Raw genomic sequence first — 27,811 nt, forward strand, 5'->3', positions numbered from 1 at the left:
CCTATTTCCCACCGTGGCAGAGAACAGTGTCGTAGGAAAAGAGCGAGTAGATGCAGACTGACGTGTTGGCGCGGATCAATGACAGGCCGCCGTAGGGGTGATGTGAGAAAAAAAGACAGGGGCCAAGGGAAACGGGCGTAAAGCAACAGCAGAGTAAAAAGAGCCGACTCCCAAGAAATGAAATAGACAACCACCCCGGATGCTAAGAAAAACAAATGGCAAAAAAATGCCCAACACAGAAACCGGGGCTGTGGGAACCACCCCCTCAAGGCGTAATGCAACGGCACAGGCAACGAGACAAAAAGAGGCTAGTCTGACACGCACAACGGGCGCAAGGCTAGATGCACGGGTAGCCGACAGATCTCTCTTTTTTTTTCGGGTCCCGAGGATGAGGTAAAGTGGGCTACACAGACCCAGACGGCCGTTATGCTGGGTGGCTCTCAAGTCGCTTTGTCGTTCCGGGGGTTTCGATTCTTGTATTGCTTGACTCCCGTCCTTTTCTTGGTGAATGTCTGCGACTTTTTTTTGGGGCTGTTGCTTTTTCCCTGCTGCTTTTTTCCCTGCTGTAGTCGATACCAATGGGGGTATGGGAAATGGCGTGCCTGCCAAGGATGCTGCTCGAGTTTTGTTGTCTCAGACGTGCTCGTTGAAGGCCTCTTTTTTTTCTTGCCAATATTGCCGCCCCCTATTAGATACTATCAACAAAACCAGAGAAAGAAAAAAAGGACCACCCAGTAGAATGCCAAAAGTGGAAAGAGCGGAAGTGCAACCCGTCGTCCGCGGCTGAGGCTTGGCTGCAGTTGTAATGATGTTGCTTGCTGCAGGTCAAACGGCCGGAAGCACTGAAGCAGGCGGCGCTTACAATTTAAAAAAAAAAGAGTCTCCTTCTGCCGACAAGGGGTTGGTTGTTGATGGTAGTGGCCCAGCGGCCGGGGTTCCGGGGACCGGGATTTGGCAAACCTAGGTTCCAAAAGCTGGTACCCCAGACTTGTTCGTTCAATGGGTGTAAGAAGGAAGAAGGGGGGATTGAGATTTGTCTTGTTATGAGCGTGGCTGTGTGTTGCTGATGTCTGAGTCAAAACGTCAAGCCGGTCAGCATATAGATGTTTTTTTTTCTTTGGTTGTGAATGCTGATTCGAGCAAAAAGGGGGGAATGTCGGCCGTTTCCTGCCGCGTCTGCCGCGTCTGCAAGTTGCAGATGCCCGCGCTGTCAGGAAGGTCCAGAGAGAAAAGGAAAGCCAAAGATCGTCCACTGCCCCTGTAAAGAGAGACTGTTTTTTGTGTTTGTGTACTAGGAGTAGTATGAGGGCAGGGTGTTGAATTGAAGCATGGAACAAACAAAAAAGGGCAATGTGTACGTGGTGGAGGTTTTTTTTCCGTCTAGAACTAGTATGGGAGACGTCGGGCTTTAACACGATGCTGTCTCTCCTTGCCCTCAGGTCCAATGGCCTTCTGTGAAACTCACCCGCGTCTCTCTAGGTCAGGCCCGTCCGGCGAGGCAACACAGCAGAACGGTGGCCCACTAAAGTGTAGGCTTGTGATAGGTCACCTCTCTGGGTTCTCGCCTGTGCTTGCTGGTGTGAGAAAGCCCCAGATTTCCTTGCTCCCTTTTGCTCGGAGCTAGAGCTGGGGTAGAAGCTTCTCTCTGTCGTGGTTGGGCTAGCCTTTTCTGAGAGGGGGTTCGAATTTCAGTTTATGACCGGTGAAGAAAGAAATGCAGGACATGAATGATCCATAGGTTGGGTGCATACTGTGTATAGAGTTGTTTCTCTTTTTCCTTTTTTTTTATTCGAGGCGCACCACCGTCTATACACCTCTTTGATGTTGCTGCTACCAAGGAATGGCACACAAAGAAAGTCTCGTTGTATGTGTTGACTGGCTAATGACACCTTTTTTTGGGGGGTACAGTGTACGAGGGTATCACCAACTGAGGCAAGCAAGCCAAGAGCAAGGTAGATCAGAGCTCCAGTATCTTTGGAGATGACAAGGAGGATGAAGGTTGACCCGTTATCTTGGTGCAAGATAAAAACATACAAGGAGAAGGGTTGAAGATGGAGAAACTTTTCCCAAACATGGGGAGGTCATTGGCGAGTATTCATCAGCCTCGTCAGGATCAAGGAGAGAGGAAAAGGTAGAAGATATACAATTGCGGAGGAATTCCTTCTTCGAGATACCCACCACACTCACTGGCCACCAGGAGCTCAAGGCTTTCTTGCTATGAGCGAAGAAAGCTTTCCTTCGTTTGCTCTCATCCTGGCACGTTGGGGGCGTTTGGGGTGGGTGCGGGCTGGCTAGGACGATGTCATATTTCTCGTCCATCTTTCTCAGGAGATAATAATACCAAATAAAGAATAAACTAAAAAATTCTCAAGTCACTCTTCAGGAGAACTTTTTTTGCCCCAGGCAAGAAAGACGTAAAGGTACATGGAGAGCAGATGTTTGTTGCATCATTTGCCAGAAATTCCCCCAAAAGTTCCAATTTGACATTGGCCCTCGGGTTGCTGCAGTTTGAAGGAGAGACGCGGGGGGCGGGTCAAGGTTAGGTACATGGACGGGCGTGGCTTTTTTTTCTTTGGAGAGACGGAGAAATTGAGAAACCACAATCTTTCTGCCCTGGTTAAAGGGACAAACAAAAAGCAGATCAACCCAGAGTGCTATCCGACCCCAGATCGGTCCCGGAGGAATCTTGAGATAGAATAGAGAAAAAGAAGTGACGACTCCACCCACGAAAAGACCGTTCCAACTTTTTGGGGCAGTATTCAGCGCTGTTTTTGTTTCTTTTTTTGTTTTCGAGGTTCGACACCACCTCGGGCCTGCTGTAAGCCATCCGATAGGGCATCCATCATCATTGGGAATCTCTAGCTGGGTTCTTTATCCGGAACCGATGCATGTCTACCTACCCATCAACCAAAAAAAATTGGGTGGTGCTCAGAACCAAGAGCGGAGGGTACCGAGCCCGAGCGGTAGAGGTGCAATAGCCCCCCCGCTTCTATGACAACCCTTGAAAAGTGTGCTGTCCAATCGGCCACTTGCATATGCACAGAGTGACCGGGGGTTGTCGAGGTACCGGATTACATGTACTGTACCTGGCTCCAGACCCTTTTCTTTCCAAGAAGCACACAGCACATAGCAACCTCACCGATGTCTGGTCATCAATATCTATGTTTTTTCTCCTTCTTTTTTTCTCTATCCGTTTGTTGGCTTTATTTGGCAGTGTGTATCGTTTCCAGGAAACAGGATTGGAATCAGCTCGAGCCAATGTCTCTCCTATGGATTTGGCATATCAATAATCAGGGGTAGCTGCGTACGGATATCATCCACTCATGTGTTGGAGAAAAGGCCGGAATAATACCAAAAACATCAAAGATCATTGGACAAAGTCTTATGATCAAAATGGTGCATTGAATTCTTGATTCTGTTCCTGTTTCAAACTTTGAACTATCCAATCCAGGCGTCTTCCCCGCGCCTAATCATTGACCTCGTGCGATTTTCATCTGCCGGTTGACGCATCCCCCTTTCCACACTCTTGCTCGACCTTGCTTGACCGAGAGGGGCATTCAAGACAGTATAAGAGACACCCGAAAAACGTGGGGGTATATCAAGCGCTGTGTACGAATCCAAACACATACATACACGATATGTTGCTGCACCTCGGTATGGCACAAATATACATGGACGCGCTCAAGAAAAGGAATCACCACACTGACGCATCTTCCAGACCAACGTTCCATCTTGCCTTTCACCGTGCCAATCTCGCGCTTTTTTTTCTCTTCTTTTCTTCTTTTTGTTGGCGCCGGGGAGCCAGGATGTGCGGGACCGTGAGACTTTTTGCGTATGACGTGAACACGCAATGGAGAAAAAGGGAAATCATGAGTATCTGAACAAAAGTTCCATTTCCACTTGACACACACCCCCACGGAACTAGCTTCTTTTTTTGAACGTGACGGCAGGAATACGACCTTTGACCTTTTCGTGTCACCAACCTAGATGGGGATCTGCGTACCGGTTAGTCTATGAAGACTTTTGGCTGGGATTTCGGAGCAGGCCGAGCCGTTTGAATTAGCCTTGAGTGGTAAGAGTGATGGAGCAATTACCAAGGCTTCTCATCATGGCTGTCATGTAAACATCCGGCAGATATTTCCTACATGTCAATGCCGTTTACCTGGCGAGGCAGTCTGCAAGGGGTTATTCATTCACGCTCGCCAAACGTTTTAGAGTAAAAAGAAGAAGAAAAATACATCGGCAAAATGGGACTCTGAAAAGGCTTTTGTAACAGTCCAGGAAGCGGTTAGCAATATGTCGTACCGCTACGCCGGTGGCGCAAATCACTCGTGCATGTCAAAGTTCCTCCCCCCTTGCCGTCCCTTGTCCGCGGTGCAACAAAAGAATGCACGACAGCGTTGTGGTTGACTATTTTATTTTCCTTGATTTATATCAGGATGCTTCTCCTTTCTGCTCATCCTCACCGCAGTCCCTCGCATGTTGTTTTTGCATACAGCGACAGAAGAAAACAACAAGGATTGAGCTTGCGGGTGAACGCAGGTGTCTACCTGTCAAATCCACTCGGACAGGTAGTCTGTGGGGGGTGGTATCCTTATTCAATCCGCAAGCAATACGACAGATAGAAAAAACAGGGATATCCTGGCTACAGTGGATGAACTTGGCTTGCTTGGCTTCATGGATCACGGATACCAAGTTCCGGGATATCAGATTGGGTGATTGGTTCTTGTTCGGCTTGTTTGCATGCCAATATTGAATTAAATCATTTCTGTACGTTTTCTTCAGGGTTTCGGGTTTTCTTGATCTGGTTAGGGCACAACGTCTTCACCAAGCACCAGGCTTGAGAATATTGACCCAAGCGAGTTAAAGTAGGTATAATTTGTAAAAACAGACGAATTGCCAGTTTGATGACATCCTGTTTGTTCAATTACGTATCATTTCGTCAACCTCTTAAGATGTTTGCAAACAGCTCACGCCCGCAGGTTGGGGGGTTATTTTTTTGTTTGCTTCAAGGTACAAGCAAAAGACATTCATCTCGTATAACTGACCCAGCGCAACACAAAATTGGGGGAATGTAGTTTGTTTGCCAGGGGCCTCGCCTTTCCCCTATATCTCGCAGCAAGCTACTGTTTGTTCATCGACCTGCATTTCCTGCGCTGCATGGCACATCTGCACACAAAAGATCAAATCAGTAGAGACAGACAGAAAAAAAAAAGAAAAAAAACTTTCCGTACCCTCCACCCGCCAAAAGACTCGGCTCTCCATGCACGACAAGACAAAGTACATCTGGAAGCATTCCGTCACCAGCTTCGGGCCCCTCCGCTCGTAGATTAAATTATCTTGCCGTCGTCGCCAATCCCAGTTAGCAGCTTGTCCCGTCCCGGTTGTGGGATCGCGGTCGTCAGCACACCCCAAAAAAGAAAAAGAAGACCAATGAAGAGCCTCATTTGTCCGAGACCAGCGGGGATGATGATTGACAAAAGCAACGTGTAGCATTAGCCTCAATTGGATGTGGCAAGCAGTTAGTTGTACGCAGTTGGCAGGCATGGTACTGTTTAATGCCACATTGTGCCAGCCAATCGGCAATACATGTACTGTTGGGCCTGTTCCAGTTATTTATGGTTGACAGTTCGGCATAGTAGACGCAGATAGGTTATTACTATTTGTAGATTGAGAAGGAATATTTCATCTTGTCAAACGGTCAAACCAAGAAAAAAAAACTGCCGTTCTATCCCCGCACCATCGCAAAAAAGATTGTGGTGAGGGGAAAACAAGCTTGGCTTGCCCACCTCAGGCAAATTTGTACCAGGTAGCTCAAAAGGTTCTCTTCCCGCCTCCCCCAACCCTTGCCCACTCTGCCCTTGTTTTCCCATGAAATTCTGTCATTTTTTTGATCTCCGGCAATCGCCCTGATGGAAACTTGGAAATGTGACCGATCTCTCATTGCTACCTTACTCTTTTGCTTTTTCTCCACCCTCTTCTATAATTCCTTTGTTATAAAATGTAAATGGAATAGCAAACAACACACGACCTTGATCATATGTTTGACTATGTCCTGTCAAAATTTCCAAGACAAGCATTGAACTGTCTCGCCAGCTGGAAGAGAGAGAGAGAGAGAAAAAAAGCATTGCTCGCTCGACACCATCATTACCATGCCATGACGACAAAGCCACGTCCATAAGCTGCAAGAAGCAAGCCATGGAGCGAATACTCCGGGGCTGTAGTTCCGATACGATGGGCGTTTTGCTGCTATTCACACGCCTCTCCATCTCCAAAACCCCTCCCCTCCCATTTCCTTTTTTGGTCCCGGGGCGGCACCACCCCCACACGAACATATCTTTCCTCGCCTAGCCCTTTTTGACCACGCCCTTTTTTTTTCTTTTTTTTTGCTTCTATTTTCTTTTTTACGTCGATAAATCGTATCTGTATAGTGTCTTGACTGCATTAACAAAGGTTCGCTTGCATATGCAGCTAGGCTTCCGGCATACAACGCAGGAAATAGGAGAAAAGGCCTAGGAGAAAATACAAGTTCAGGGGTTTTTTTATCGAGCAAATGCCAACGAAAAAAAAATCCCCGTCTTCCTCGTCTGGCTGTGACATCGAGTTCTAGACCAAAGGGTTTTGAGAGCCGCGAGGGACCAGAGGGTTTCGACAACTGGTACAGAGATTTAGTGGGCTTTGGACCGCTGGCTTGTCGTAGCTTGTTCCTGGAGGGGCTTGTTAATGTTAGGCAGGTCATGTCGACTGTCGAGCAACCCTGCCATCCCACATCCATCCTGTCCTGTACAACCATCCATTCTGCAGTTGAGCATTGGGTGCAGAAAAGTACCTACGTGCCCACCCAAGGTGCGAGATACGTTTACGACCCTTCTGGCAGAACGCGCACAATCTCTTGGGGAGGCACTGTAACACCACGCCATCCTTGAACGGTGTGATTTTTTCTGCTCTTTTTTTAAGAATATATATATATTGTTTTGCCGAAAGAAGAGGGGTGTTGTCACTCGTCAAACTACTCTCAATCTCATCTTCGGCGCATGCACACAACCGACCGTTTTTTTTCTTTTCTGTCCTCCTTTCTTTCCCAGTTCACTTCCATTCTTATCCCCCCAAAACAGTCTTTGTCGCCTCTCCAACAGCCCTCCGTCATCATGGATGCAATTAAAGTCGGGGGATCTGACTGGAACTCAACTCTTTTTGGCCGGTGAGCTTTTTGTCGAACCCGCCAGCGGGAGTGGCCAGATGCCGTAGACGATGTCACCCACACCAAGATTGATAATCCATGACCTAGACACCATCCTCTTGCCCTTAGAAGGACAAATAAAACAAACTTGAGATTGTTAATCTCACCCGAACTCAACCCACACACACCTTTACCAAAATAGGTCGCCTTGTCAACATATACAGTTGGGGTTTGGAATAGCGGGGATCTGAACCGTCGGCGGACCACGCAATTGCGTATCTGGTTGAGCCTTTCCCTCTGTGCCTTCAAATTGCAATTAGACTAGAACTAGTCTAGATACCAAGAACAGCAATCACATCTAAAGTTGCACGGCATGCCCAATCTCAACCACTATCTATCATTCCAGCTGCGCCTTTTCTTTTCCCCTCTCCGCTAATAAGTGAACCACAACATCCAATCCAAGATTGAACAAGAGACAGGAAAGAAACAAGAAAGGGGGGCAAGACCCGGACAGTACGGGCCTGCCATGGACATCTGCACCTACCCGAATATGTGCAAGCACTGCGACCCTTTCGCTGCCCTCCCCTTTCCCTCCAACCCCTACCCTACCCCCCAGCCTAGCCTCTGCTGGACAAGGGGCCGCGCGCTGCAGGACACAAGATGGCAGCCAATGAGGCGAACTCCGGGTTTTCGTACTGCCACTACTTACTCGGGGCCAGCCGGGGGGGCGAGGCGGGGGAAGGGAAAGCCACTGGATTTGAACAGCATTCTCTTTTTTTTTTCTCCTTCAAACTAAACGCCCAATCTATTTTCTTCTTGTTCCTTACTTGTAGACGGTGCATGTTTAATTAGTGGCTTGGGAGGCTCATGCGGGTTGCTGTGCGATGTTTTGTCCAGGCTGCTCGAGCCGAACTAGGGCAAGATTTGCCGCGTCGCTAAGAGTCCCTTCCCCCCTTGAAGAGAAACCAGGTACAAGCGCCGCACATGTTGCAAAGAATCCAGCCCCCCTCTCTCGTCGATAAGGGCAGGGGCCCGAAAGCAAAGGCCAGCGCCATGCTTTGCCGCTTAGCCGCAGGCGCTTGTCGTGGTTTCTTCCCATTTGCAGGTTGCTGACGATTTGCTTTGAGCTATCTTTACCTCAAAATAGCATCAACCTCATTCCCTTCCCGGTATCAGAAGTCAATCGATATCTTTCGGGCAGGATTCGAGAACATAGATGGTCGTAATTTCATTTCTCCCACGCAGTGTGTTACCATTCCGCCCCCCCTCTGCTTTCGCCGCTCGCCGCTTTCCGCGTGTCGGCTATATTTTGGTCCGTGGATATCAGATCAGATCAGCCCAATGGCCAGTCCCTTGCTGGCACCAAATGCCACATACGGACTTCCAAATCAAAGCCCGGTAGTTCTGGCTCATGCGTGAGGACCCCAACCTGCCTAGGTAGGCAATGATCACACGCAGCGATGAGGGTCATATCCTCGCCTGGCCCCTCTGTCTCTTTGCTCGTCCTTGGCCACAGCAGAACCCCGGTTCCCCAAGGACTGACCGTTGGCGACAGTGCGAGCCGTGGCAGCAGCAAGATTTCGAATCGTCATTTGAGAGATGGAGTGTTGCACCAGGCCCCGTTCCAGGTGACACAGACGATGGGTAGGGAAACCAAAGAGGTTAGCCGTACGACGGCCCATAAGAGAGAAGCCGCGTGTTATTGAGACGCCCGCAGCCGTCGGCCCCGACTAAACCCTACATCATGCATGATGTCCTCCTGTCATGAGCCCTGTCGTAGCAGGTGAGGCTACATACCGGAATGACACCTCCCAGCCTTTTCCTTCCCGGGAGATCTGCACGCGGTTGTTTGTCCTGCCCTGGGGTCCGGGTGAGCAATTGGACAGGTCTGGGCTTGAGCTGAACCAAACGACAAGTAAGTGATGCCCAATGCTTTTCAGGTGGAGGAGGGGGCGACACCCAGTTGCCATTGGCGATTTTATGCCTTGTTATTTATCAGCAAGAACTGCAATTGGGCTGTAGGGAGTAATCTTTCTCCCAAAAAGACCATTCCGGCATTGACTTGAGGGAGTTTGCGAGGTCCGCACAAGGAATGAGCAACGTGACAATCAGATATCGGACCTCAGTACGATAATGCGTAGTAACGAGACACGGCCAGTGCCGTGTAGCCCACCATGCTTCCCGTCGTAATCCCCGTGGCCGCCGCACCATGTGGTGAAATGCTCAACATAGACACTAGGCATCATGAGCGGGGCCGGCATAAGCAGACCATCCACTATGAGTAGCCAAAGATATGATAACAAGGACCGTGCCCACGAAAATGAACCCCGCTCCCATAGAACAGCAAAATATTATCCCAACAGACGGATCATGGCAGCGGGCAGACCATGTGGCATTCTAGACGGTCTGACGGTCTTGTTCTAGTCTATTCTCATGGAACAGAGACATGAGCCCGTCTTGCGGAGAGTTGAGGCAATGACCCGGAGACAATCCTTGTCATTCCTGTCTCGAGGCGGGAAGGGGTTACAGAGATAGAGGGACGAGAGCATCGCTTTGGTCTTGGGACGAATCGCTTGCTTGAATAGGCCAGTTGGGTGCTGTTGTAGCACACACCTTGACCCTGGGCCTATTTTCTGCCACGTCAAACAACGATAGCGGCCAGGAAATTGAGGAAACACTCATCAGAAGGCACCGGTATCATAAGGTAATGGTGGCAAGGCAAGACAGTCGAGGCCCAAAACAAGGAAGATGAAGATACGAGATGGAAAGGTGGCATCACATAAGTGGTGGTGTGGTAACTAACGCAAGTTATTGCTCTGAAAGATTAGAAAATTGGGTAGTATAAACGTCAACTTTTCCCCGTACTCTATTTGCGGACCGGAAAAGCTCACATCCGGAACAAGTAATAGCAAGGGAACCATCGAACGGCTGATGATTATGCCGCCACCGTGCCTGAGATATATCGCAGTTGCATCACCTCTTGATTTAGTCAGGGGCTAGAAAACAATGAGTGCGAAGGGGAAAAAAAAAAAAAAAAAAAAAAACCTCTGGGATACTTTTGCCCTCCCCGATTTCCCAGCTAGGTAGCATCTTCCCCGAGGTACTGACACTCCAACTTCAACACCCCAGCTGTTCGAGAGGCCCCAGCGAGTCTGTTCTGCTGGAAGCGGCAACCAAACAAGTGTCCAAAACTGGAATTCAAGTCAAAATTGTCAACCAGAAGATACTTTGTCGGTCGACCTGTCAGAGAGGCTTTGCCAGTCACTCGACCATGTGGCCACGGGATGTTTATGAAGAGTGTGTAATGTGATACCACCAGATTGAATGGTAGTGAAGCGAGACAAAAGGAAACAACGCAACTCGGGGTGACACAGAGACAAGAGACAAGGAAATTCACGATGTACCTGCAGTAAACCCAAATTGACGGGTGCGTGATCATGTATGGCTGGCCACCGGGCGCCAGCAAAACTGCGGTCTGTAAACGGCAAGTCATGACGGAGACAAACATGATAACCAGGGGGGAATAAAATTGAGTCATGTTTGTTTGTCTATTGGATGCAAGGTATGACACCAAATCCATGTGGGAGAGGCAGACTGATAGATGAGCACCACCAGGCAGAGTCAATAGCCTAGGCGGACATCGGCGGACTGCACTAATGCTGTTGCTGTTGACCTCCGTCAGTCGTGAGCGGTAGCAAGCGAGCGGCCGTAGCGTGTAGCACCGTCAGGTCTTGCACCCATCCAGCAATACCGCTCTCATCAAGGAAATTGGCCTCGTTTTTCGCTTCTTGTTGCTTTATCCATTCCACATCGCATGGAACCTACAAACTTGAACCATAAATGATGCCGTCTGTCAAGCGAACTTACGTGTCATGTTGTGAATGCAGGTTCTGCACCGCTCTTCAATCTCGAAGCATTTCGCCGTAATCCTAACCTCAAGATCGGGGATGGTCCAAGTGAAAAGTCCAGGCAATCAATGAATCGAGGCTCGAAATGGGATTGTCTGCCGTCCAGCTGATTCCCACCTAATCCACCAGTTCGAGTTGCGATGATGATGCGACATATCTTGAGCGATCCTCGGCCATGTATGGCGGAAGTGATTGCCAGTAGTCTGGACCAGTTTTGGCGATCCTGTAGAGTAACTCAGGATGTCGCCACGGAACGAATGCTAGACTCACTTCAAGAGGTCAGACTCAACTACTATGTCAACCAGTATACAGAAGCTACCTCGTCGGCGTCCGTCCGGTTGATCGCGGCCTATCCTTTTGCTGGACTGCAAGTGACAGTCACTCATCGTCTCCTGTAATCATCACGTCGATCCCTATCACGGCGACGGTCTCGATCGTAGTCATTACCACGATTATGGCGTTCTTGACCTCGATCCCGATCATGACGGCTGCGTTCGCCGCCTCTTTTGGAACCCGAATCTCGGTCATCCCGTCGCCGCCCATCTCGTGAATCTCGGTGCCTTTCTCTTCGCGGACTCCGACTGCGGCTCCTTCTTCTTGAATCCGAGGCCCTGTCTCGTCGTTGGTCGTAACCATTACGGTCACCCCCACCCTCGCGAGGCTTCTCTGCGTCGTGTCCCGGGCCTGCCTTTTGACGCTCGTGGCGGCCTTGCATCTCTTCCTTGCCGTAAACCATCCCGTAGCTATCCGGCCGATCGTCCCGCCCGTCGTCTTCTCTGTACTTCCGCCACTTTTCCAGTTCGTCAACTCCACCCCAGCCGCCGCGGCCTTTGGCAGCCTGTTTCCTCCGCTTGTCGTTGGCGTCCGTCCGCCATGCATTGCTCAACTTGCTCACGCTTTGACTGAAATCAACGTGTATACGGCGGTCATCGATGAGAACACCCTGCATCTTGAAGTATGCCGTCTCACAGGCAGCCTTGTCCTCGAATTCGATGAATGCGTACTGCAGGCTGTCGCCCGTCTTGGAATCCCTAATGACCTCGCACGACAGGATTTTGCCGAATCGACTGAAGATGAGCTCTAGATCCGCATCCTGCGTAACGGGGTTGAGTTTGCACACGAATAGCACGTTCTCGGGAGGCTTGACCTCAGCGAACGGCAGATCGCCCATCATCTCAAGAGTCAAAGCCTGCGCTTTGGCCTCCCGCTCACGCCGCTGCTTCTCTGCCGCAGCAGCCCGGTCCTCATCGCCCTCCGCATCTTCCTCCGCAAGCTTCGCGGCCTCGTCTTCGGCGATGCGCACCGTGGCTATCTGCGCAGGTGTCGGGGCCGGGGAGCTGCTGGGCTCCCTCAGACCAGCCGGATCGGGGTAGGGGTCGTCGAGGATGACAGTGTGTTTGATACGGATGTCGACGAGCGGATGTCCCTTTTCGTCAATGATGGCTTCGTTTATCTTCTCAAGGGTGTCAAAACCCTCGACCACTTTGCCGAAAATGGCCGCCTTGCCGTCGATGAAATCGGTGTCTTCGCCCAGTGTCACGATGAACTGCGAGCCCGCCAGTCGCGTGTCCGGGTCTGTAGGATGGGGCGCCGTGGCCATACTAACGGTGCCGCGCTCCGCATGACGGAGCTTTGGATGGAAGAGGGCTGGAAACGTTCGCTGGGCGGGGTCGCCCGATAGTACTCCCCATATGCTGCTACCACCGTCGGATTGGGGAGCCATAGGTCCGAGGGGATCACCAGTTTGGAACGAAAAGTTTTTCTGGACAGAATGAACAGGCGAGAAGTTGTAGTATTTGACTTTGCAGAGCTTCAAAAAGTTTTCGCAGAGCTTGGGCGCGTAGTCGACCAGTAAGTCGATGACGATGTCGCCTGCGCTGGTTTCCAGTAGAACCGACATGGTGATTTGTTTACAAGTCGGAAGTCCGACACCTCTCTATATCAATTGTGCATGCAGCGATGTCGACTAGCGCGAGTGATCTTGGTGAAAGGCAACTACAGTCAAAAATGATAATAATGGCGTATCGGCGATGTCCTCTTTGTTAGCGTTGATAATGCCTGCCAGTATCCCCTGGAAAGCTGAATCAACTTTGTCTTGACGTCGGCCTGGGAACGGACGGCCCGCCAAGATTTGAAGGCATCACTGTGGCGTGAGCTGTCAACCTAGTCAGCTGTGGCTGACTTCACAGCCACATTGAAAATTGATGCTGGGTGGATAAGTGGGAAAGAACCCCGCCGAGTTGGCCTGAGGCCGCTACTCCATTTTCGTTAGGGCTCACAATTGGGAAAATGGACCAGGGCCCCGCCCGTCCAATCAGCCAGTGGCAGGGCTCCGCTAATCGATGCACTGCGATTGAGCAAGCAGTCGAAAATTAACAAACGCCATCTTGTACCCGAAGCCTCGTCTTGCATTCTCCTCCGCCCTCTCTCGCGTCGACGACTAGGTTCAATATCACACCAAACCACAGCAGTCGCAAACATGGCCGACGATACCCCCGTCACTCTGCGCACGCGCAAGTTCATCCGCAACCCTCTTCTGGGTCGCAAGCAGATGGTCGTGTGAGTGAACTTCCCTTGTCGACGGTTTTTCTGGTGTCAGAGGAAAATCACAGATTGGTGGTTTTGGAAATTGGTGGCGGCGAGACGGAGGATCGATCATGTTGGTCTGAAGAACCGAAACTGCGACAAACTACGACTGCCAGATTTACGATCAACGGCCGACTTCAACTTCGATCGATATGCTGCCACCAAAGCCAGACGAGCCACCAGCCAAAATACCAGCACGAGGAAGAGACTAACCTTGGACGCGCCCAACAGTGACATCCTGCACCCGACCCGCCCCAACATCTCCAAGGATGAGCTCCGTGAGAAGCTTTCGGCCATGTACAAGGCCACCAAGGACCAGGTCAGCGTCTTCGGCCTGAGGACTCAGTTCGGTGGTGGCAAGACCACCGGCTTCGCCCTGATCTACGACTCTCCCGAGGCCCTCCAGAAGTTCGAGCCCCGCTACAGGTTGGTGCGTATCGGCAAGGCCACCAAGGTCGAGAAGGCCAGCAGGCAACAGCGTATGTTTTCCCCTCCAAGACTTGACTATTTGGTTTTGGCTGTTTTTTGTGCTGACATTGGATATTTTCTCCCTCACAGGCAAGCAGCGCAAGAACAGGCAGAAGACCCTCCGTGGTACGGCAAAGGTCAAGGGTGCCAAGGCGAAGAAGGACAAATAGACGATTTCTACGAACAATCGGCGCATTGCAGGGCATTCTGGGGTTTTTACTCGTCGCGTCGTTCTCAACATATTCTACTTTCCTCCCTTACGCCCCTCGTTTCGGCATCTTTTGGGGAACGAACATCACAAAAATGGTTGGGGGAAAATACACTCACATGGGCGTTGGCATCATGTATTGCCGGGCTTGGGCTTGGCTTGGGCTCGGATCGAGATGAGAACAATGCAAACAAAAAGACGATCTTGTTTTGCCTGTTATTACAATTTCCGGACTTCGGTTACAACGGTGGCGTGAATGGGATGGTTTTGATTTTTTTCCTTTTGCGGTCAACAGCATCAAAGCATTCCAATCCAGGTGTTGTGTTCGTGTCTTCAGCTCCCAATGTGTTGAACTGGGTGTCTTCAGCGGAGGCCAGTACCGGATGTACCGTTGTTTTGCGGACGTTGTGAAGACTTGCAAGTATCAGTGAATGTTTGTATTGACTGACAAAAAGAAATAATCATGTGACTGGGAAGGAACAATAGCCAGCTCAGCTAGCCGGGGACGAATACATGATACAACCTCCTATTATCGCACAAGATGCAGGCTTCCAAGCGAAACATGAGCAGGGCACAAAAGCTTTAGCTCCTCATACACCCATACAGAAAGCCTTACCACGCCCTCAAGCCAACCACACCAAAATCGCCGACCCAACCGCCCCAGCAGACACCACCACCCACCCAGGCATATCCAGCCTCGACCCAGCAGACCACCCAGACTGCCCACCGCAGTAAGAATAGAGGCCGCGCTGGACACAGCCCCACTGATTACCTCCGCCGTTCAACCTTTGCGTTATGCCTTCGACTTGGGCGTCCTCCTCGTTCCTGACCGCGAGAGCAGTCGTCGTCTTGGCAGCACCATCTTGGCTCCCGGTGGCAGCCGTGGCCTCCTTGATGGCGGCGATGGCCTCCTCGAAGCTCAGCTCCGGGTACGGCGACGTGGCCAGCTGGCGCGCCGCCGAGACGTCGGACTGAGGCAGCGGCTTGCGGACAATGTAGAACGTCCCGTCGTCGTTGCTGGTTGTTGAGGCTACTGCCGGGGAGGCGATGAGGAGTGCAGCGAGGAGGAGGGCTGGGGTGGTTGCGGTAGCTGTCTTCATTTTGTCCGTGATGCCGGCCGGCTGGTTATTCTCGTCGTTATTTGGTGAGATTGTTAGCTTGGTCTTATGATGGTGTGTTCGTGGTCAAGACTGACTAATTATGGGAACTCTTGGGAGAAACACAAACGTCGCTTGTAGTAGTAAGTACGAGAACTTGTTTGGGATCGAAGTAGAGGACGTGGGGAACCAGTTTCTCTGGGTTTGGCGAACTGCTTGGCTTTGATGAGGATCATACACCACCTACATCAGCTTCCAAGGGGAAGGGCCAGCCGTGTTCTTATACAGCTAAAATCTCGGTGCTTGGCAACCAACCCATCTCGCCCCGACAATACCGTCTATACTTTCCATATACGCATCACCAGGCTCTTGTTGAGACATTGCCTAAGGTAGTCACCCACCCTCCCCTCGGGGACGATGGTTTTTTTTTTTTTAAAAAAAAAAATGATATCACTGGGCCGTTGCATAGGAAGGTGTGGTGCAGCTCACGGTGACGACGCCCTCTACCGATAGTATATCTTGCTCTGGGGTAACTTTGACAGGTCTGCCGACCAATAAGAGGCCTGGATGGGTTTAAGTATTTGTCGCTGCAGCCGCAGTTATTTCCGTTTCTCCGCGCTCGCCTTACAGGAAGCACCATAAGGCGACGCCAATCATCGGCACCCCAAGCCGGCTCACCTTCTAGTCTATAGGACCGACGTCCCCCCAAGCCGGTGGAGTCTCCATAGGGTAGCTGATTAGAATTCACAGTCTACACGAGAAAAGGACGGTCAAGCAAGGCGGACCAAAGCAGGGCGAGGGAAAAAAAAACCCCTGCATAAGGTGTGCCTGACGGGTCCCGAGCCGAACATATGACGTGCAGGCGAAAGCCTCACGAGAGACGATATTACCGCCATTGTCAGGCTTGTAGCAGCAGAGCGCGGCATTGGCGAAAAGAGAAGGGCTGCGAGAGTGAGGGCGCGAGGCTTCCTTGTCAGGGGTGATCCATGATCATAGACACGTAGTCTGGCTCTAGCGTGGTGGTTTGGCCAGCATGGGGCTTTGACCTTTTTTCATGTAAACGCTTCACGCGAGACAGATTAGAAAGAATCGCACTTATTATACTATATAGCAGAAGAAACCATCCGATGTTCTGGGCGTACTGAGGCTTCTTGCAATATGTTCAAATAACCGAGTATTATAGATAGTTATTGTTGTGATATATAATGTTCTTAATTAGTTATTATGTAGTTTTCGGGTTTTCTTCTTCATTACGAATCATCACTCTTTACTACTGCCATTTAGTTCCATCACGCTAGTTTTACCAAATAAGCTCATTATAATTTGGGATGACTTTTAACACAAAAATTGTGACCAGGAATGCTTTGTTCATCGTCTTGTGACGATTCGGGTATGCATGTAAGTGAAGGGTGGGTACTACGCACAACCGCACCCAAAACATCAAAAAACACCAAAACACCAAAAAAAGTCATCGCGACACCGTTATTGCGTTGCAATCACAATGGAGACACCAAGAATCGAACTCGGGACCTCTTCCAATCAAGACAACTTGATGTTGCTAAGGAAGCATTATACCACTAAACCATATCCCCATGTTGTGGATGATTTAACTCATCGCTTGTTGTTGTGGAAGGGCCCACAGGTGGATGCTATGAGGGCCAGGTGGGACGGGGTCATGGAAAAGAACTTTTCCTAAGAGGGACAGGACTCAGACACACATGTTCCAATACTGTTGTGGAAAATATGCGTGTTATAAGTATCAGTGATATCAAAGAACGAGTTCCTTCCGAGCTGTGTCGGGCATGTCTGCATGCTGTTCGCTGTGAAATTCCGGATGATCAGGCTGATATTTATTGTCGGCAGAAAAATACCGGGTATTGGGTATCTACCTCATGTCCAAAAAAAAAGGTCCGCTCCCCTACTGTTACGCGGGGCCTGCATATCCCCTAGGCCGCAAATATTAATGTCGTCATGGGCGGTATTCGACCACAAATCTCCTCTCGACAAGCTGCAACGTTCCCGTGGTCTCCTCGCCCTCAAACCGTAGACTGACCTTACCCGTCTCGGCGTCGATGCTCTCGACCTCGGCCTTGTAAAACGTCGTGCTATCCGGGTAGAGAGCCAGCACTATTTTGCCCTTGTCCAAGCTGGGCAGCTTCTCGCCCGCGGCGGGTATGGGTATCATGCTGCTGGCGCTGGTGCGATACTCCTTTCGCTCGTCAGGTGACACATCCGGATCCTCGTCCTTGACCTTGTAACGACGTGACTTGCCCTCTCCCAACACAGCGGCGACGCGGCCCAGGAACCAATCAGCCGTGTCGCCATTGTTACTGCTGTTGTTGGCCTGCTTGGGCTTGAACGCCACGTCCTGGCCCTTGGCGAACACGACCTTGGACCGCTGCAGCGCCGCCGCCGACGCTGATGTGGATGAACCTACCGACGACCCAGTCGCTGGGAGCTGGGGCGGCTCGGCGCTGTCCGCCTTGGATGGTGTGTCGCGGTCACCACGCGGTGGCAGGCTGTCCCTACCGGCAGACCGCTCACTGCCGAGCTTCCGAACGGTGTGATTTCCATGCGGCGACGGTACGGGCGACTCGGCTCCGTCAAAATCGTAGAGCGAACTCTGATCCTTTTGCGACGAGGCCTCCTTGGCCTCTTTGGCTTCCTTCGCCTCCTTATCCTTAGACCGGTGCGCCTCCCTAGTGGCGGTGGCGCCTCGGCTCGCGTTACGGCTCGACCCGCCCAGGCCGCTGCTCCTTGCCGACGACGGATTCAGGTGCTGGCTGCTCTTGCCGCCCGAAGAGCCGCTCGGGTCCTTGGCTTTTGAAAGGGCGCTGAGGATCTCAATGTTTGTGCGAACGGCGCGGATCTTTTCAACTAGGTCGTCGTTGGTCTTAACACCCGACCGGAGCAGCTCCTCGAGCTGATTGAAAGTCGCGTCCATTGTGGTCCGCCCAGGGTTCTCCTTGAGGATCTGATCCTGGGTCTTGATCTTCCTTCCGATTTCGGTGCTCGCGTTGAACTGATCCACGATCTGCCTCAGCTCGCCCTGGATCTGCTCCCACAGCTGCACCTCCTCGGCCGCGCTGTCGTTGCGGCTTGAGCCGCGCGCCGGCCTGTTGTTGCGCTGCGACGCCATCGGGGAGGTGTGTTTGGGTGTGAATGTGTGTGAGAGGTTCTCTAATTCTTTTGATAAGCCTGACATTTCTTTTTATGTTTTCTATTTTCGCTTTTTTGTACAAGGTGCGTGCAGGTGCAGGTGGGGGAATTCAATTCTGCACAAAGAAAAATAAACCGAGACTGGTGTATGCCAAGGATGTTTTTACGTGAAAAAGTAAAAGAAAGTATATAGCAAATAGTAGGTTACTCCGTATGCTTGCAGAATCGAATGTCTGTTTGGTTGGTGAATGAGGCTATTCCGGGTAAACATGGGGAAGGACCGACAGTGACATGGGAATTCATCGTGAATTACTTGGGTGAGGTGGACTTACCGTCGTTGGCTCGCAATTTCTGGGGAAAATAACAAACGACGCCACTGACTTGTCTCCCGTCGCGACTCTTGCAGTCCGTTTCAATCGCGACCGTGCCCAGGAGACAAAGGAGTCGTGATATTGCTGATACGAATCAATAGCTCAATCCCTCATCTAATCACCCAGAGACGATCAAAGGTAGTGTCTCGTAGAGGGATTGTTGTGGATGTTTTGATGAGGATTCGCGGTATTAAAATAATGGGAAACACGATTGTAGATCGAGATACAAACAGTGTCAAATAAATACAAAGAATGGCGTGGCGTACATCTGTGCCTAAAGTTTTGGGAAGGAACACAAGTTCAAACTGTCGCTAAACCATCAAAGGCTTTCATATGATGCACTTTAAGGCCGCCAACACGCCTACGTCAATATACCACAGCTAATATTAAGCGCTTCCAGACGCGAGCATGAGGAGGACGACGGCCGTCACGTGTTGGATGATGAGATTGGATATTACCACAAACTGTTCCGCAATAGAGCCGCTCGTCCAATGGTCATTTTTCCATTTAAACCAGAACCTTATTTTTGACGAGGTAGCACCGAAAATATCAATGGAAAACGATGCGCAATTGGCTGTGTGTACTGAGTGAATGTGCAAAACAGAGATTAAATCTCGCCTTCCATTGTAAACGGACGTGTTTTTACGATGATGCAAACGAAGTGTACCAATACAGCAGCAGCTCTAGCCCACTTTTTGCGAGCAGAGTAGTGCTAAAGATGCCAAGTACAGTAAATGCACTGTCTCCTCCAGTGGTGTTGAGCTCCCTCCGCTCCGCAAAACCTCACAAACAGCTAGGCCATTTACCCCGCCATCCTGACAGCTCCTATTCTCGAGCCATTACATCACACTGTGGTGCACTGGAATACATCAGGGTGACGAAGGCCGCTCGCTGCCCACTTCAAAAGGCAGCCTCTCAATGTCGACTTCCAAATTGCGGAAACAAGCTCTACGAAGCACACAGCCAGCCAACAATACCGACAATATGCAGGTCCCTCTCTTCCGTTTGCAATGCGGCGTCAACTCGTACGACTGGGGTAAGAAGGGATCCGAGTCGGCAGCCGCCAAGTTCGCCGCCGCGACGCCCGCCGACGACTTTTCAATCCAGGACGACACGCCCTATGCGGAGCTGTGGATGGGCACGCACCCTTCCAACCCTTCCAAGGATGTCGACACCGGCCGCACCCTACTCGACCTCGTCGAGGACAACCAGATGTTTCTGTCGTCGTCAGTCATTTCAAAGTACGGCAGCAAGCTTCCTTTCCTTTTCAAGGTCCTGTCCATCAACAAGGCCCTCTCGATCCAAGCCCACCCCAACAAGAAGCTAGCCGAGAAGCTACACGAGCGCGATCCCAAGAACTACCCCGACGACAACCACAAGCCGGAGATGGCCATCGCCATTACCCCGTTCGAGGGTCTCTGCGGCTTCCGCCCACTGACGGAGATTGCACACTTTCTGGACAACGTCCCCGCTCTGAGGAGTCTCGTGGGCGAGGACAAAGCCAAGCAGTTTGTCGAGGTTGCCAAGGACGAAAAGGCAGATGTGGCGACCAAGAAGAAGGCTTTGCGTGAGGCCTTTGCTGCCGTCATGGATGCATCCGAGTCGGCACTTGCCGAAGCCACCAAGCAGCTAGTTTCAGCCGCAGAATCGGAGGGCGCCGACTTCGCAGCTAAGGGGGTCTCTTCAACCTCCGGCGCGACGCTTGCGGAGCTAGTCAACAGGCTTCACGGACAGTTCGGAGCCGATTACGGTCTCTTTGTGCTCTTTTACTGCAATTTCGTCACGCTCGAGCCCGGCGAGGCGCTGTTCCTGCAGGCCGATGACATCCATGCCTACGTCTCGGGCGACATCATGGAGTGCATGGCTGCTTCGGATAATGTTGTGCGGGCTGGCTTCACGCCCAAGTTCAAGGACGTGCCGACCCTGGTCGACATGCTGACGTACGATTCGGCACCCATCGACGAGCAGAAGATGCAGCCCACTGAGTATCCATATGTCAAGCTCAACATGGCTGCCTTCAAGTCCGGCTCCGAGGTTCTGCTTTACGACCCGCCCATCGAGGAGTTCAGCGTCCTGCGCGGTGTGCTCAAGGCGAATGAAGCCAAGGCCACGTTTGACCCGGTCGAGGGGCCAAGCATCGTCATCTGCACAAAGGGGAGCGGCAAAATCTCGGTCGGACCGACCGTCAAGGATATCAAGGAGGGTTGGGTGTACTTTGTCGGGTCGACGGCTCAGTGCGTGCTCGAGGCGGATTCGCTGGGCGACGGGGAGGAGTTCCACTTTTTCAAGGCGTTTTGCGAGGTCGAGGACAACAGCAATGGTGCTTGATCAGATTTGTGACGGGTATAATTACCGGTATGGGTGGATGCGAGGCCACATGCATAATGAGAAGAACAACAAGTCAACGAATAATGAGTGAACAACTATACAGTAAGACCACAGTCAAGAAAAAACCTTGTGAGAAGGTTCTCGCGTGGTCGGCGAGACGTGTCTGTGGAGACCGTTCAATGCTCAGCGAGCTAAGCTATTCTGCGTTTCGTCGAGCAATTTTAACCGCAACGAGATTAGAAAGACGCAGATGTGCAAGTTAAAGGAGAGAGGCCCGTGCATGCTTTAGACTACAACCCATCGGAGAATTTGATTCGACAATGTGAGCACCAAAGCGGGGGGTTTTCTATGGGTTGCTCAGGAACAAGTTGCCGAAGCCCCGCTAAAAGGTACAGACCGACCCTTATTGCCAAGCATTTGGTGAACTACCCGCCCCCCCAGAAGTTTTTTTTTTGTTCTATTGAAGCGGTAAAGTGCTCACTCCATCGCAGGGCCAGAAGGAGTCTCAAGGCAAGGTACCAACTTTCTGGGTACCGTTTGAGACGCGCGCAAGGTACCTGCAGACGCAGTTGTTTGGTACTGCGACGGAGTATGAGATCTTGGAGATGAGGAGGAAGAAAAAGAGGCAGAAGAAGAAGAAGAAGAAATATCTAGCTGATTTTTTTTTTACGGAGTTCCTGATGTTTAAGTAGTAGAACTAGTTTGTGACTTCTTTTCTGCAACGGAAAAAAGTTGAAACAAAAGAACGAACTCTTTTTGTTTGTTCTCATTAGCACCTGGGTTTTCCAGACCTCGCCTTCTACGACCGTTAGGTATTCCATCCACGTCAGCAGAAAAAGACAAAAGATTGGCTCTTGGAAATTACGAAGTAACTTTCGGGTACGCAACCACCAATTCCTCGCTTGGGAGCTCATTACCATCCCAGTCCACAACCCTTTCAAAAAGCTGTCGCCCGGATTGCTGATCATAGATCGGACATTAAGGAGAAACGCAGTATTAACAAGAACAAAATAAAGGGTCAAAACCAAATTAACTGCGCTCGCTCGTTCGACCCGAAGCCTGTTAGAGTTTCCAGAAACTCATCCTGTTCCCCTCCACCAGCCCACCTACTAGAACTAGAACAGAACTAGACCTAGACCGCATAGCCCGTTTGACCCTCGGACCCCAGTCATCTGTCCCCCGACAAGCACAAGACGTTTACGGGGTTTGCGCCGAACATAGACCAGATACCTTTTTTTGTCCTCTACCAAATTGAACCAAACACCTAAACGAATCTCGCCAAAGAAAAGAGCTGCAGAGCATAAGCTGTTGTTTATTTCTCTTGAGCTTTTGCTTCCCGCCCCGACGCTTACCGACTTGTTTCGACCCTCTTCAACGTCCTGGTGCCGCTGCGCGCGCACGGTGCCCAAAGCTCTCTCTCACCTCCACAACCAAACGAAGCTCCTACTCTCCCGCCTCGCGAGGCCTCCTCCCTTAAACTCCCTTCGCCCAATTCTCACAGTCCGAAAAAAACAAAAGCAACGCTCTCGCAGGGGAATCGGAAAAGAGACCAGCACATCAGTTCCCGTCCCTTGAGAACTAAAGAAACCGATCATAAATCCAAAACACATACACACGAGGCTTCCCGCACAAGCCATTAGCCGCCAAGATGGGAGGGCAGCTCTCCAAGATGATGGGCAAGATCTTCGGATCCAAGGAGATGCGGCTGCTGATGCTGGGATTGGACGCGGCCGGCAAGACGACGATTCTCTACAAGCTCAAGCTGGGTCAAGACGTGACTACCATCCCGACGGTCGGCTTCAACGTCGAAACGGTGACGTACAAGAATGTCAAGTTCAACGTCTGGGATGTCGGTGGTCAGGACAAGATTCGTCCTCTGTGGAGGCATTACTTTAGCGGTAAGTTTTCCGGTTTCGGGCGAGGGCGCGTACCAATGGTGGACTGAAAGGGGTCCGGACTGTGCGGCGAGTTTTTTTTATGCATGTGCTTGTTGCTGACCCAAAATGCGCCGCGCTCAAAACATACAGGAACCCAAGGTCTCATCTTTGTCATCGACTCGTCGGACCGTAAGCGCATGGACGAGGCTCGACAGGAGCTCCACCGCATCATCAATGACCGAGAGATGAAGGACAGCTTGCTGTTGGTGTTTGCAAACAAGCAGGATCTTGAGAACGGTAAGCTATCAAGATCGGCAGCTTCACGAAGAAAATATATGCTAACTCCAGATCCTTACCCCTTCAATAGCCATGAAGCCGCAAGAAGTCACCGAGGCGCTCCAGTTATCCAAGCTTAAGGACAAGATCTGGTACGTGGTGCCCAGCTGCGCAACCACGGGAGAGGGTCTGCTCGAGGGCCTGGCCTGGCTCTCCAACAACGTAAAGGCGCCGCCTGCGCCGGCCAAGAAGTGAAAGACCCACTAGTTCTAGTTCTAGTCTTGAGGATTTTTCTACGCTGTTGAGGTGTTTTTGGGATTATGACCGCCTTCTTTTCTTCCCATCCCAGAAAAACCGGAGTCGCGCGGGATATTTGTTCTGTATCTTTTTTTTATACGCTCGGGTTCCTGTTTTCTGCTTTTGTTTTCCGTCTTAACGAAATGTCTTTTAATACCCCCATATTTTTTCCCCATCTACCGTCTTATTTTTTTCCTGTTTCATCCAGCAAAAATACCATTCCGTATCTCTTGTCTTGGCCATGACGATGAAGAGAAATACTCAACATACAAAACTTGCTGAACCAATCTCTTCTTGAGAACTGCCCGGACTGCTGTTTTTGTATAGTCTTTGAAGGGCTTTCTTGTTGGGCGTACGTTGCTGTCTTTTCACAAATACTCTTCATGGGGCTTTATCCACGGCGGCGGCTTATCCACATTGAACGTTTGTTCAAACTGCGCCTTTTGTATAGGTACCAACTCTGCTCTAAATATCTGGCGTCTCGGAGCAGTGGCCGGATTGGTTGCTTTAGGAATATGGCGAAAATACGACATAGCCTGTGTGGCTGGGCGACTGCTTGGTTTCTGATTTGCACTTGCAGTTTATGTAAAAAATGGTGACAGTTTTTGGCACAGCAATCACGCCCATAATCTCAACAGGAGTTTTTGTTGGCTTACACCAACACTATTGAAGAAACAATATACCTTTGACCGTGCCATGTATTTAAAACGCCGTACGCCTATAATAGGTATCCCAATACATAACAATAGACGAACCCAGAACCCAAAGAGAACAAACAGCAGCGGCTGGAACTCCAAAGGCAATTGACCAAGCCTAACCAGAAAAAGAGAAAAAAAAAAAAAACATCGGCAAAAGCCTGTAACCAAAGCGACGCCCCGAGTAATGATTATGCTTTTTCACTCCTTGACTCGCTTCCCGGGCCTTCCCATCGAGTCGTCCGGCATCCCACTTCTCTTGGTACCGGGGACGCTGCCAGTGCGTATGTCGTTGTCCTCCTGGCTGACGCGACGGTGTGGGTACTCGGCCTTGCAGCCCTCGAAGCAGTTGGCGCTGACCCTGTCACCTGTGCTGAAAAAGTTGTGCTGCAGCGCGGCCGCGGCCGTCAGCCGCTTCTCTGGGTCGTACTCTAGAAGCCCCGCCAGGAGCTTGTAGCCCTCGACTCCTAGCGACGCCAGACTGCCCGGCGGCGCGTGCGGCATCGGCCCCGCTGTCTGGCCCTGCGAGACGGTGTGGTAGTACCACTTGTCGAGGTGGGATTGGCTTGCCGCCGCGGCTGCAGACGACGAGTTTGCAGACGACGAGGACGTGGGGCCGCCCGCCCTGCCTCCATACTGGGGCCCTTGGTTGTAGTGTTGGTGGTGGTGATGGCTGTGAGCCGGCTGTTGGGAGTAGCCCGAAGCGCTGAGGGGTGGCTGTAGTAGTGGCAGCTTGTCGTAATCGGGCATGCTGGTTAATAGTGGCCACCGCTCCTTTGTCGGCATGCCCATTATGTCGACGATCTTTTGCATCTGGTGGCGCTGGAACGGCATGTCTCGGCTGCCTCCCTTCTTGGTATTGTCCATTTTGGCCTCCTCGCCTTTGAAGATTGGCCTCAGGCTCAACAACTCTGCAAAGATGCATCCCACGGCCCACATGTCCACCGCGGGCGTGTAGTGGTGTGAACCCATGAGCAGCTCTGGTGCGCGATACCATATCGTCACGACTACCTTATCGCCCTGCATGAGGGTACGCACGGGTTTCCAGAAGATGCGGGCCAGACCCAAGTCGCCAACCTTGACCTCTCCCGAGGACGTGACCATGATGTTGGCGGGTTTGAGATCACGGTGCAGAACCCAGTTGGTGTGCAGGTACTGACACCCGTTGAGAAGCTGGAACATTATGCTCTTGATGGTTTGCGGTGGGATGGGGTGCTTGGGCTGCTGCGTGTGATGGTGGATAATCTGCAGCAGGTCGTGCTCAGCGTATTCGAACACCATGAATATGGCCTTGTCTTCTAGGATTGTCTCGACGAGGCGGATGACGTTGGGGTGCCGGAGCTCGGAGCAGAGAGCCATCTCGCGGATGGCTGACTGCGAGATGCCTGTATACGTGATCTGCTCGCCTTCCTTGTCCGGCTTGAATTTCTTGATGGCGAACTCTCCCGGCTGGCCCTGGCGGCCACGGGCTTTGTAGACTCGACCATAGGTTCCACTGCTAATGAAGCCAATAACTTGGTACTTGTCCATGACCCTAACCTTGCTCTGGTAAGCTGGTGGGCCAAGGCCCCGGTCTAAGGGGTCTGTGATCAAGATGTGTTAGCATGCTAAACTAGACTCCGGAGATGTGAATTGATAGTGCTAAAGTTGCATCGCTGGAGTAGACGATATGGGGAACTGCCCCAGACTGTCGAGCAAGGCTGGGGTACGGATGAATTATCGTACATTCACGTCTTTGAAATGGGCGCATCACGGCAACCGCTACAGAGGCCGCAGACTGGGGTTGGATTCACAATCCTCACGGCGACAACAAGGAGCAGGCCCTGAAGCTGTTGGCTGCGTCGAAACCAGTGTGGCGCAGGCAGAACCCAAATAATAAAGCCTCTAGACCCAGTGACTGCTGCCTGAAGCGTTGAGCAAGCTCTTGCTCAATGGCCGAGAGGTTTACGTAAGACTGAGTCCCAGGTGGACAAAGATGCGATGTGGAGGCCAGATCAGGAACTTCCCAACCGAGCAAGCCGTAGCCTATTGTGGCCAAGTAGCATCACCACGCGGATACATGAGGGGGTACCCGGTCGGAAATGGAGAGGGATTTTGATCAAAATTTGACTGGGTGTTTGACAAAATGCATGTTATATCAAGGCTGTTCTGCGGTGCTGCCGCCGACTGGGTTGTCCAGAACAAAACCCCAAGACAGCAAGCACACGGATCTAAGCTATGATCAACAACGATCAAGACCCATATTGGGTGCCATCGAATGGCGAGCTCGTGCCGTGTGGCTGTCGTGACCGCCTCCCGAGGGTCCACAGGTGGGGTATTGGGGGCGGGCGCAACGAGGCATTAGCCACTTCAGGCAAAACGGGGCTTGCCGCAACTTGTTGGAGAGGGGGAAAGATGGAACGACCCAGGCCTTTATTTGAGAATGGACTCTATGTTGCAAAAGTGCAAAAGAGCAAAAGACGTCAAAGGGTACTTGGATAACAGTTGCTAGGAAAAGGTACCAAGTACTCGGATGGGAAAGAGTACGGAAGGTATGGTGTGAGGTTCGGGGAATTCGGAGCAAAAAAGCAACGAACAGTGCATTCGATGTTTTTGATAGGACGGATTGTCCAGTAGACGAATCGGGGAGGGGGACGAAGAAGTTTAGACATTGTCATGGAATCAACCAGGGAATTTTGGGCCGCCGGCTCATCAATATAATTAGAGTCAATCAACAACCAAATAGTTGTGCTCACCATTGAAGGCGGTCTGGATGCTGCGCTTCAGCGAGTAATACCCGCGCGCCGGAGCTGCCGAGGCCGACGCCGAGCCCGGACCGCCCGAAGCTCCTGTCGGCGGGTTGCTGTGGCTCATCTGGTTGTGACCATTTGCAGTATGAAGGCGCTGGAGAAGCAACAGGATACACTGACGGTCAGATCAATGTGATCCAGCTGAGTAACGAAAGGTGCGGGTGTCTCCGTGTCCCCGCCACTCTAGCTGACCCTGTCACTCCGGGGTGCTTATTTTCGGGATTCGTTGCTGACCCTGCGGTGGAAGCGGAAATTCTAAAGTACCGTCGGGTCAAAGGTGAGAAAGAGCTATGCTTGATTACGGTAAGAGTGTCGCGTCGCGTTGGCCTGGTTGCCGATCATTTGGAGATGTACAGTATGGATGGTTTGTTGTTTGTCCAGTCATAACCTTGCCCTTACTCAGCTAGTGCCAAATGCTGCAAGGCAGAGTTGCGGAGGACTGGGAAAGCTGGCCTAGAGAGGTCGCACTGTTCATGCCCGGGTGAGGGCATGCCTTTGTCACAGTTTTACATCTGAATTTGACGCACGGATCTTTACTTTTCCTCAAGCCCAAAGTCGACATCCAAGACGCT

General features: G+C 51.3%; 8 protein-coding genes and 1 non-coding gene across 10 annotated transcripts; 3 read left to right on the plus strand and 6 right to left on the minus strand.

Annotated features, from left to right (window-relative positions):
- Positions 1–6,668: 6,668 nt before the first annotated feature.
- MGG_15343 (uncharacterized protein) lies at positions 6,669–9,423 on the minus strand (the record flags this gene model as incomplete). Its single annotated transcript, XM_003715848.1, has 8 exons — positions 6,669–6,781; positions 6,834–6,941; positions 7,369–7,483; positions 7,890–7,931; positions 8,558–8,613; positions 8,724–8,910; positions 8,978–9,164; positions 9,302–9,423. The coding sequence occupies 8 exons, from the start codon at positions 9,421–9,423 to the stop codon at positions 6,669–6,671; spliced, it is 930 nt and encodes a 309-aa protein (XP_003715896.1).
- A 411-nt stretch (positions 9,424–9,834) lies between these two features.
- Positions 9,835–13,172, minus strand: MGG_10681 (peptidyl-prolyl cis-trans isomerase-like 4). The gene is made up of 2 exons (XM_003715849.1): positions 10,585–13,172; positions 9,835–10,371 (listed from the first exon to the last, which is right to left on the minus strand). The coding sequence occupies exon 1, from the start codon at positions 12,986–12,988 to the stop codon at positions 11,471–11,473; it is 1,518 nt and encodes a 505-aa protein (XP_003715897.1). The 5' UTR covers positions 12,989–13,172; the 3' UTR covers positions 9,835–10,371; positions 10,585–11,470.
- Positions 13,173–13,445: 273 nt separating this feature from the next.
- Positions 13,446–14,938, plus strand: MGG_10680 (40S ribosomal protein S24). The gene is made up of 3 exons (XM_003715850.1): positions 13,446–13,647; positions 13,906–14,153; positions 14,233–14,938. The coding sequence occupies exons 1-3, from the start codon at positions 13,568–13,570 to the stop codon at positions 14,310–14,312; spliced, it is 408 nt and encodes a 135-aa protein (XP_003715898.1). The 5' UTR covers positions 13,446–13,567; the 3' UTR covers positions 14,313–14,938.
- MGG_10679 (uncharacterized protein) lies at positions 14,783–15,672 on the minus strand. Its single transcript, XM_003715851.1, has 2 exons — positions 15,546–15,672; positions 14,783–15,471 (listed from the first exon to the last, which is right to left on the minus strand). The coding sequence occupies exon 2, from the start codon at positions 15,448–15,450 to the stop codon at positions 14,974–14,976; it is 477 nt and encodes a 158-aa protein (XP_003715899.1). The 5' UTR covers positions 15,451–15,471; positions 15,546–15,672; the 3' UTR covers positions 14,783–14,973.
- Positions 15,673–16,949: 1,277 nt separating this feature from the next.
- Positions 16,950–17,039, minus strand: MGG_20174. Its single transcript has one exon. It is a non-coding gene; the product is annotated as a tRNA-Ala (tRNA).
- Positions 17,040–17,209: 170 nt separating this feature from the next.
- Positions 17,210–19,329, minus strand: MGG_10678 (uncharacterized protein). The gene is made up of 2 exons (XM_003715852.1): positions 18,939–19,329; positions 17,210–18,627 (listed from the first exon to the last, which is right to left on the minus strand). The coding sequence occupies exon 2, from the start codon at positions 18,584–18,586 to the stop codon at positions 17,417–17,419; it is 1,170 nt and encodes a 389-aa protein (XP_003715900.1). The 5' UTR covers positions 18,587–18,627; positions 18,939–19,329; the 3' UTR covers positions 17,210–17,416.
- Positions 19,330–19,695: 366 nt separating this feature from the next.
- MGG_10677 (mannose-6-phosphate isomerase) lies at positions 19,696–21,305 on the plus strand (the record flags this gene model as incomplete). Its single annotated transcript, XM_003715853.1, has 2 exons — positions 19,696–19,707; positions 19,968–21,305. 2 exons carry the CDS (start codon positions 19,696–19,698, stop codon positions 21,303–21,305), a joined length of 1,350 nt encoding a protein of 449 aa, XP_003715901.1.
- A 1,648-nt stretch (positions 21,306–22,953) lies between these two features.
- Positions 22,954–23,713, plus strand: MGG_10676 (ADP-ribosylation factor 6; the record flags this gene model as incomplete). The annotated part of the gene is made up of 3 exons (XM_003715854.1): positions 22,954–23,203; positions 23,333–23,479; positions 23,550–23,713. The coding sequence occupies 3 exons, from the start codon at positions 22,954–22,956 to the stop codon at positions 23,711–23,713; spliced, it is 561 nt and encodes a 186-aa protein (XP_003715902.1).
- A 611-nt stretch (positions 23,714–24,324) lies between these two features.
- MGG_13931 lies at positions 24,325–27,628 on the minus strand. 2 transcript variants are annotated; one of them, XM_003715856.1, is made up of 2 exons: positions 27,186–27,628; positions 24,325–26,033 (listed from the first exon to the last, which is right to left on the minus strand). In XM_003715856.1, exons 1-2 carry the CDS (start codon positions 27,301–27,303, stop codon positions 24,652–24,654), a joined length of 1,500 nt encoding a protein of 499 aa, XP_003715904.1. In that variant the 5' UTR covers positions 27,304–27,628; the 3' UTR covers positions 24,325–24,651. The 2 variants fall into 2 exon arrangements, with proteins under 2 accessions (XP_003715904.1, XP_003715903.1); XM_003715855.1 differs by lacking the exon at positions 27,186–27,628 and adding an exon at positions 26,176–26,691 and having other exon boundaries at positions 24,571–26,033.
- Between the last annotated feature and the right edge of the window lie 183 nt (positions 27,629–27,811).

This window comes from Pyricularia oryzae, chromosome 4 (assembly GCF_000002495.2).
Source record: "Pyricularia oryzae 70-15 chromosome 4, whole genome shotgun sequence".
Taxonomy (NCBI): domain Eukaryota; kingdom Fungi; phylum Ascomycota; class Sordariomycetes; order Magnaporthales; family Pyriculariaceae; genus Pyricularia; species Pyricularia oryzae.

Coding starts and splice junctions, on each gene's coding strand:
- MGG_10678 (XM_003715852.1), bottom strand. CDS start 18,586: ATGGCGTCGCAGCGCAACAACAGGCCGGCGCGCGGCTCAAGCCGCAAC.
- MGG_13931 (XM_003715856.1), bottom strand. CDS start 27,303: ATGAGCCACAGCAACCCGCCGACAGGAGCTTCGGGCGGTCCGGGCTCG. Junction 26,034..27,185: donor CATCCAGACCGCCTTCAATG/GTGAGCACAACT, acceptor TCTTGATCACAG/ACCCCTTAGACCGGGGCCTT.
- MGG_10680 (XM_003715850.1), top strand. CDS start 13,568: ATGGCCGACGATACCCCCGTCACTCTGCGCACGCGCAAGTTCATCCGC. Junction 13,648..13,905: donor GGTCGCAAGCAGATGGTCGT/GTGAGTGAACTT, acceptor CGCGCCCAACAG/TGACATCCTGCACCCGACCC. Junction 14,154..14,232: donor GAAGGCCAGCAGGCAACAGC/GTATGTTTTCCC, acceptor TCTCCCTCACAG/GCAAGCAGCGCAAGAACAGG.
- MGG_10679 (XM_003715851.1), bottom strand. CDS start 15,450: ATGAAGACAGCTACCGCAACCACCCCAGCCCTCCTCCTCGCTGCACTC.
- MGG_10681 (XM_003715849.1), bottom strand. CDS start 12,988: ATGTCGGTTCTACTGGAAACCAGCGCAGGCGACATCGTCATCGACTTA.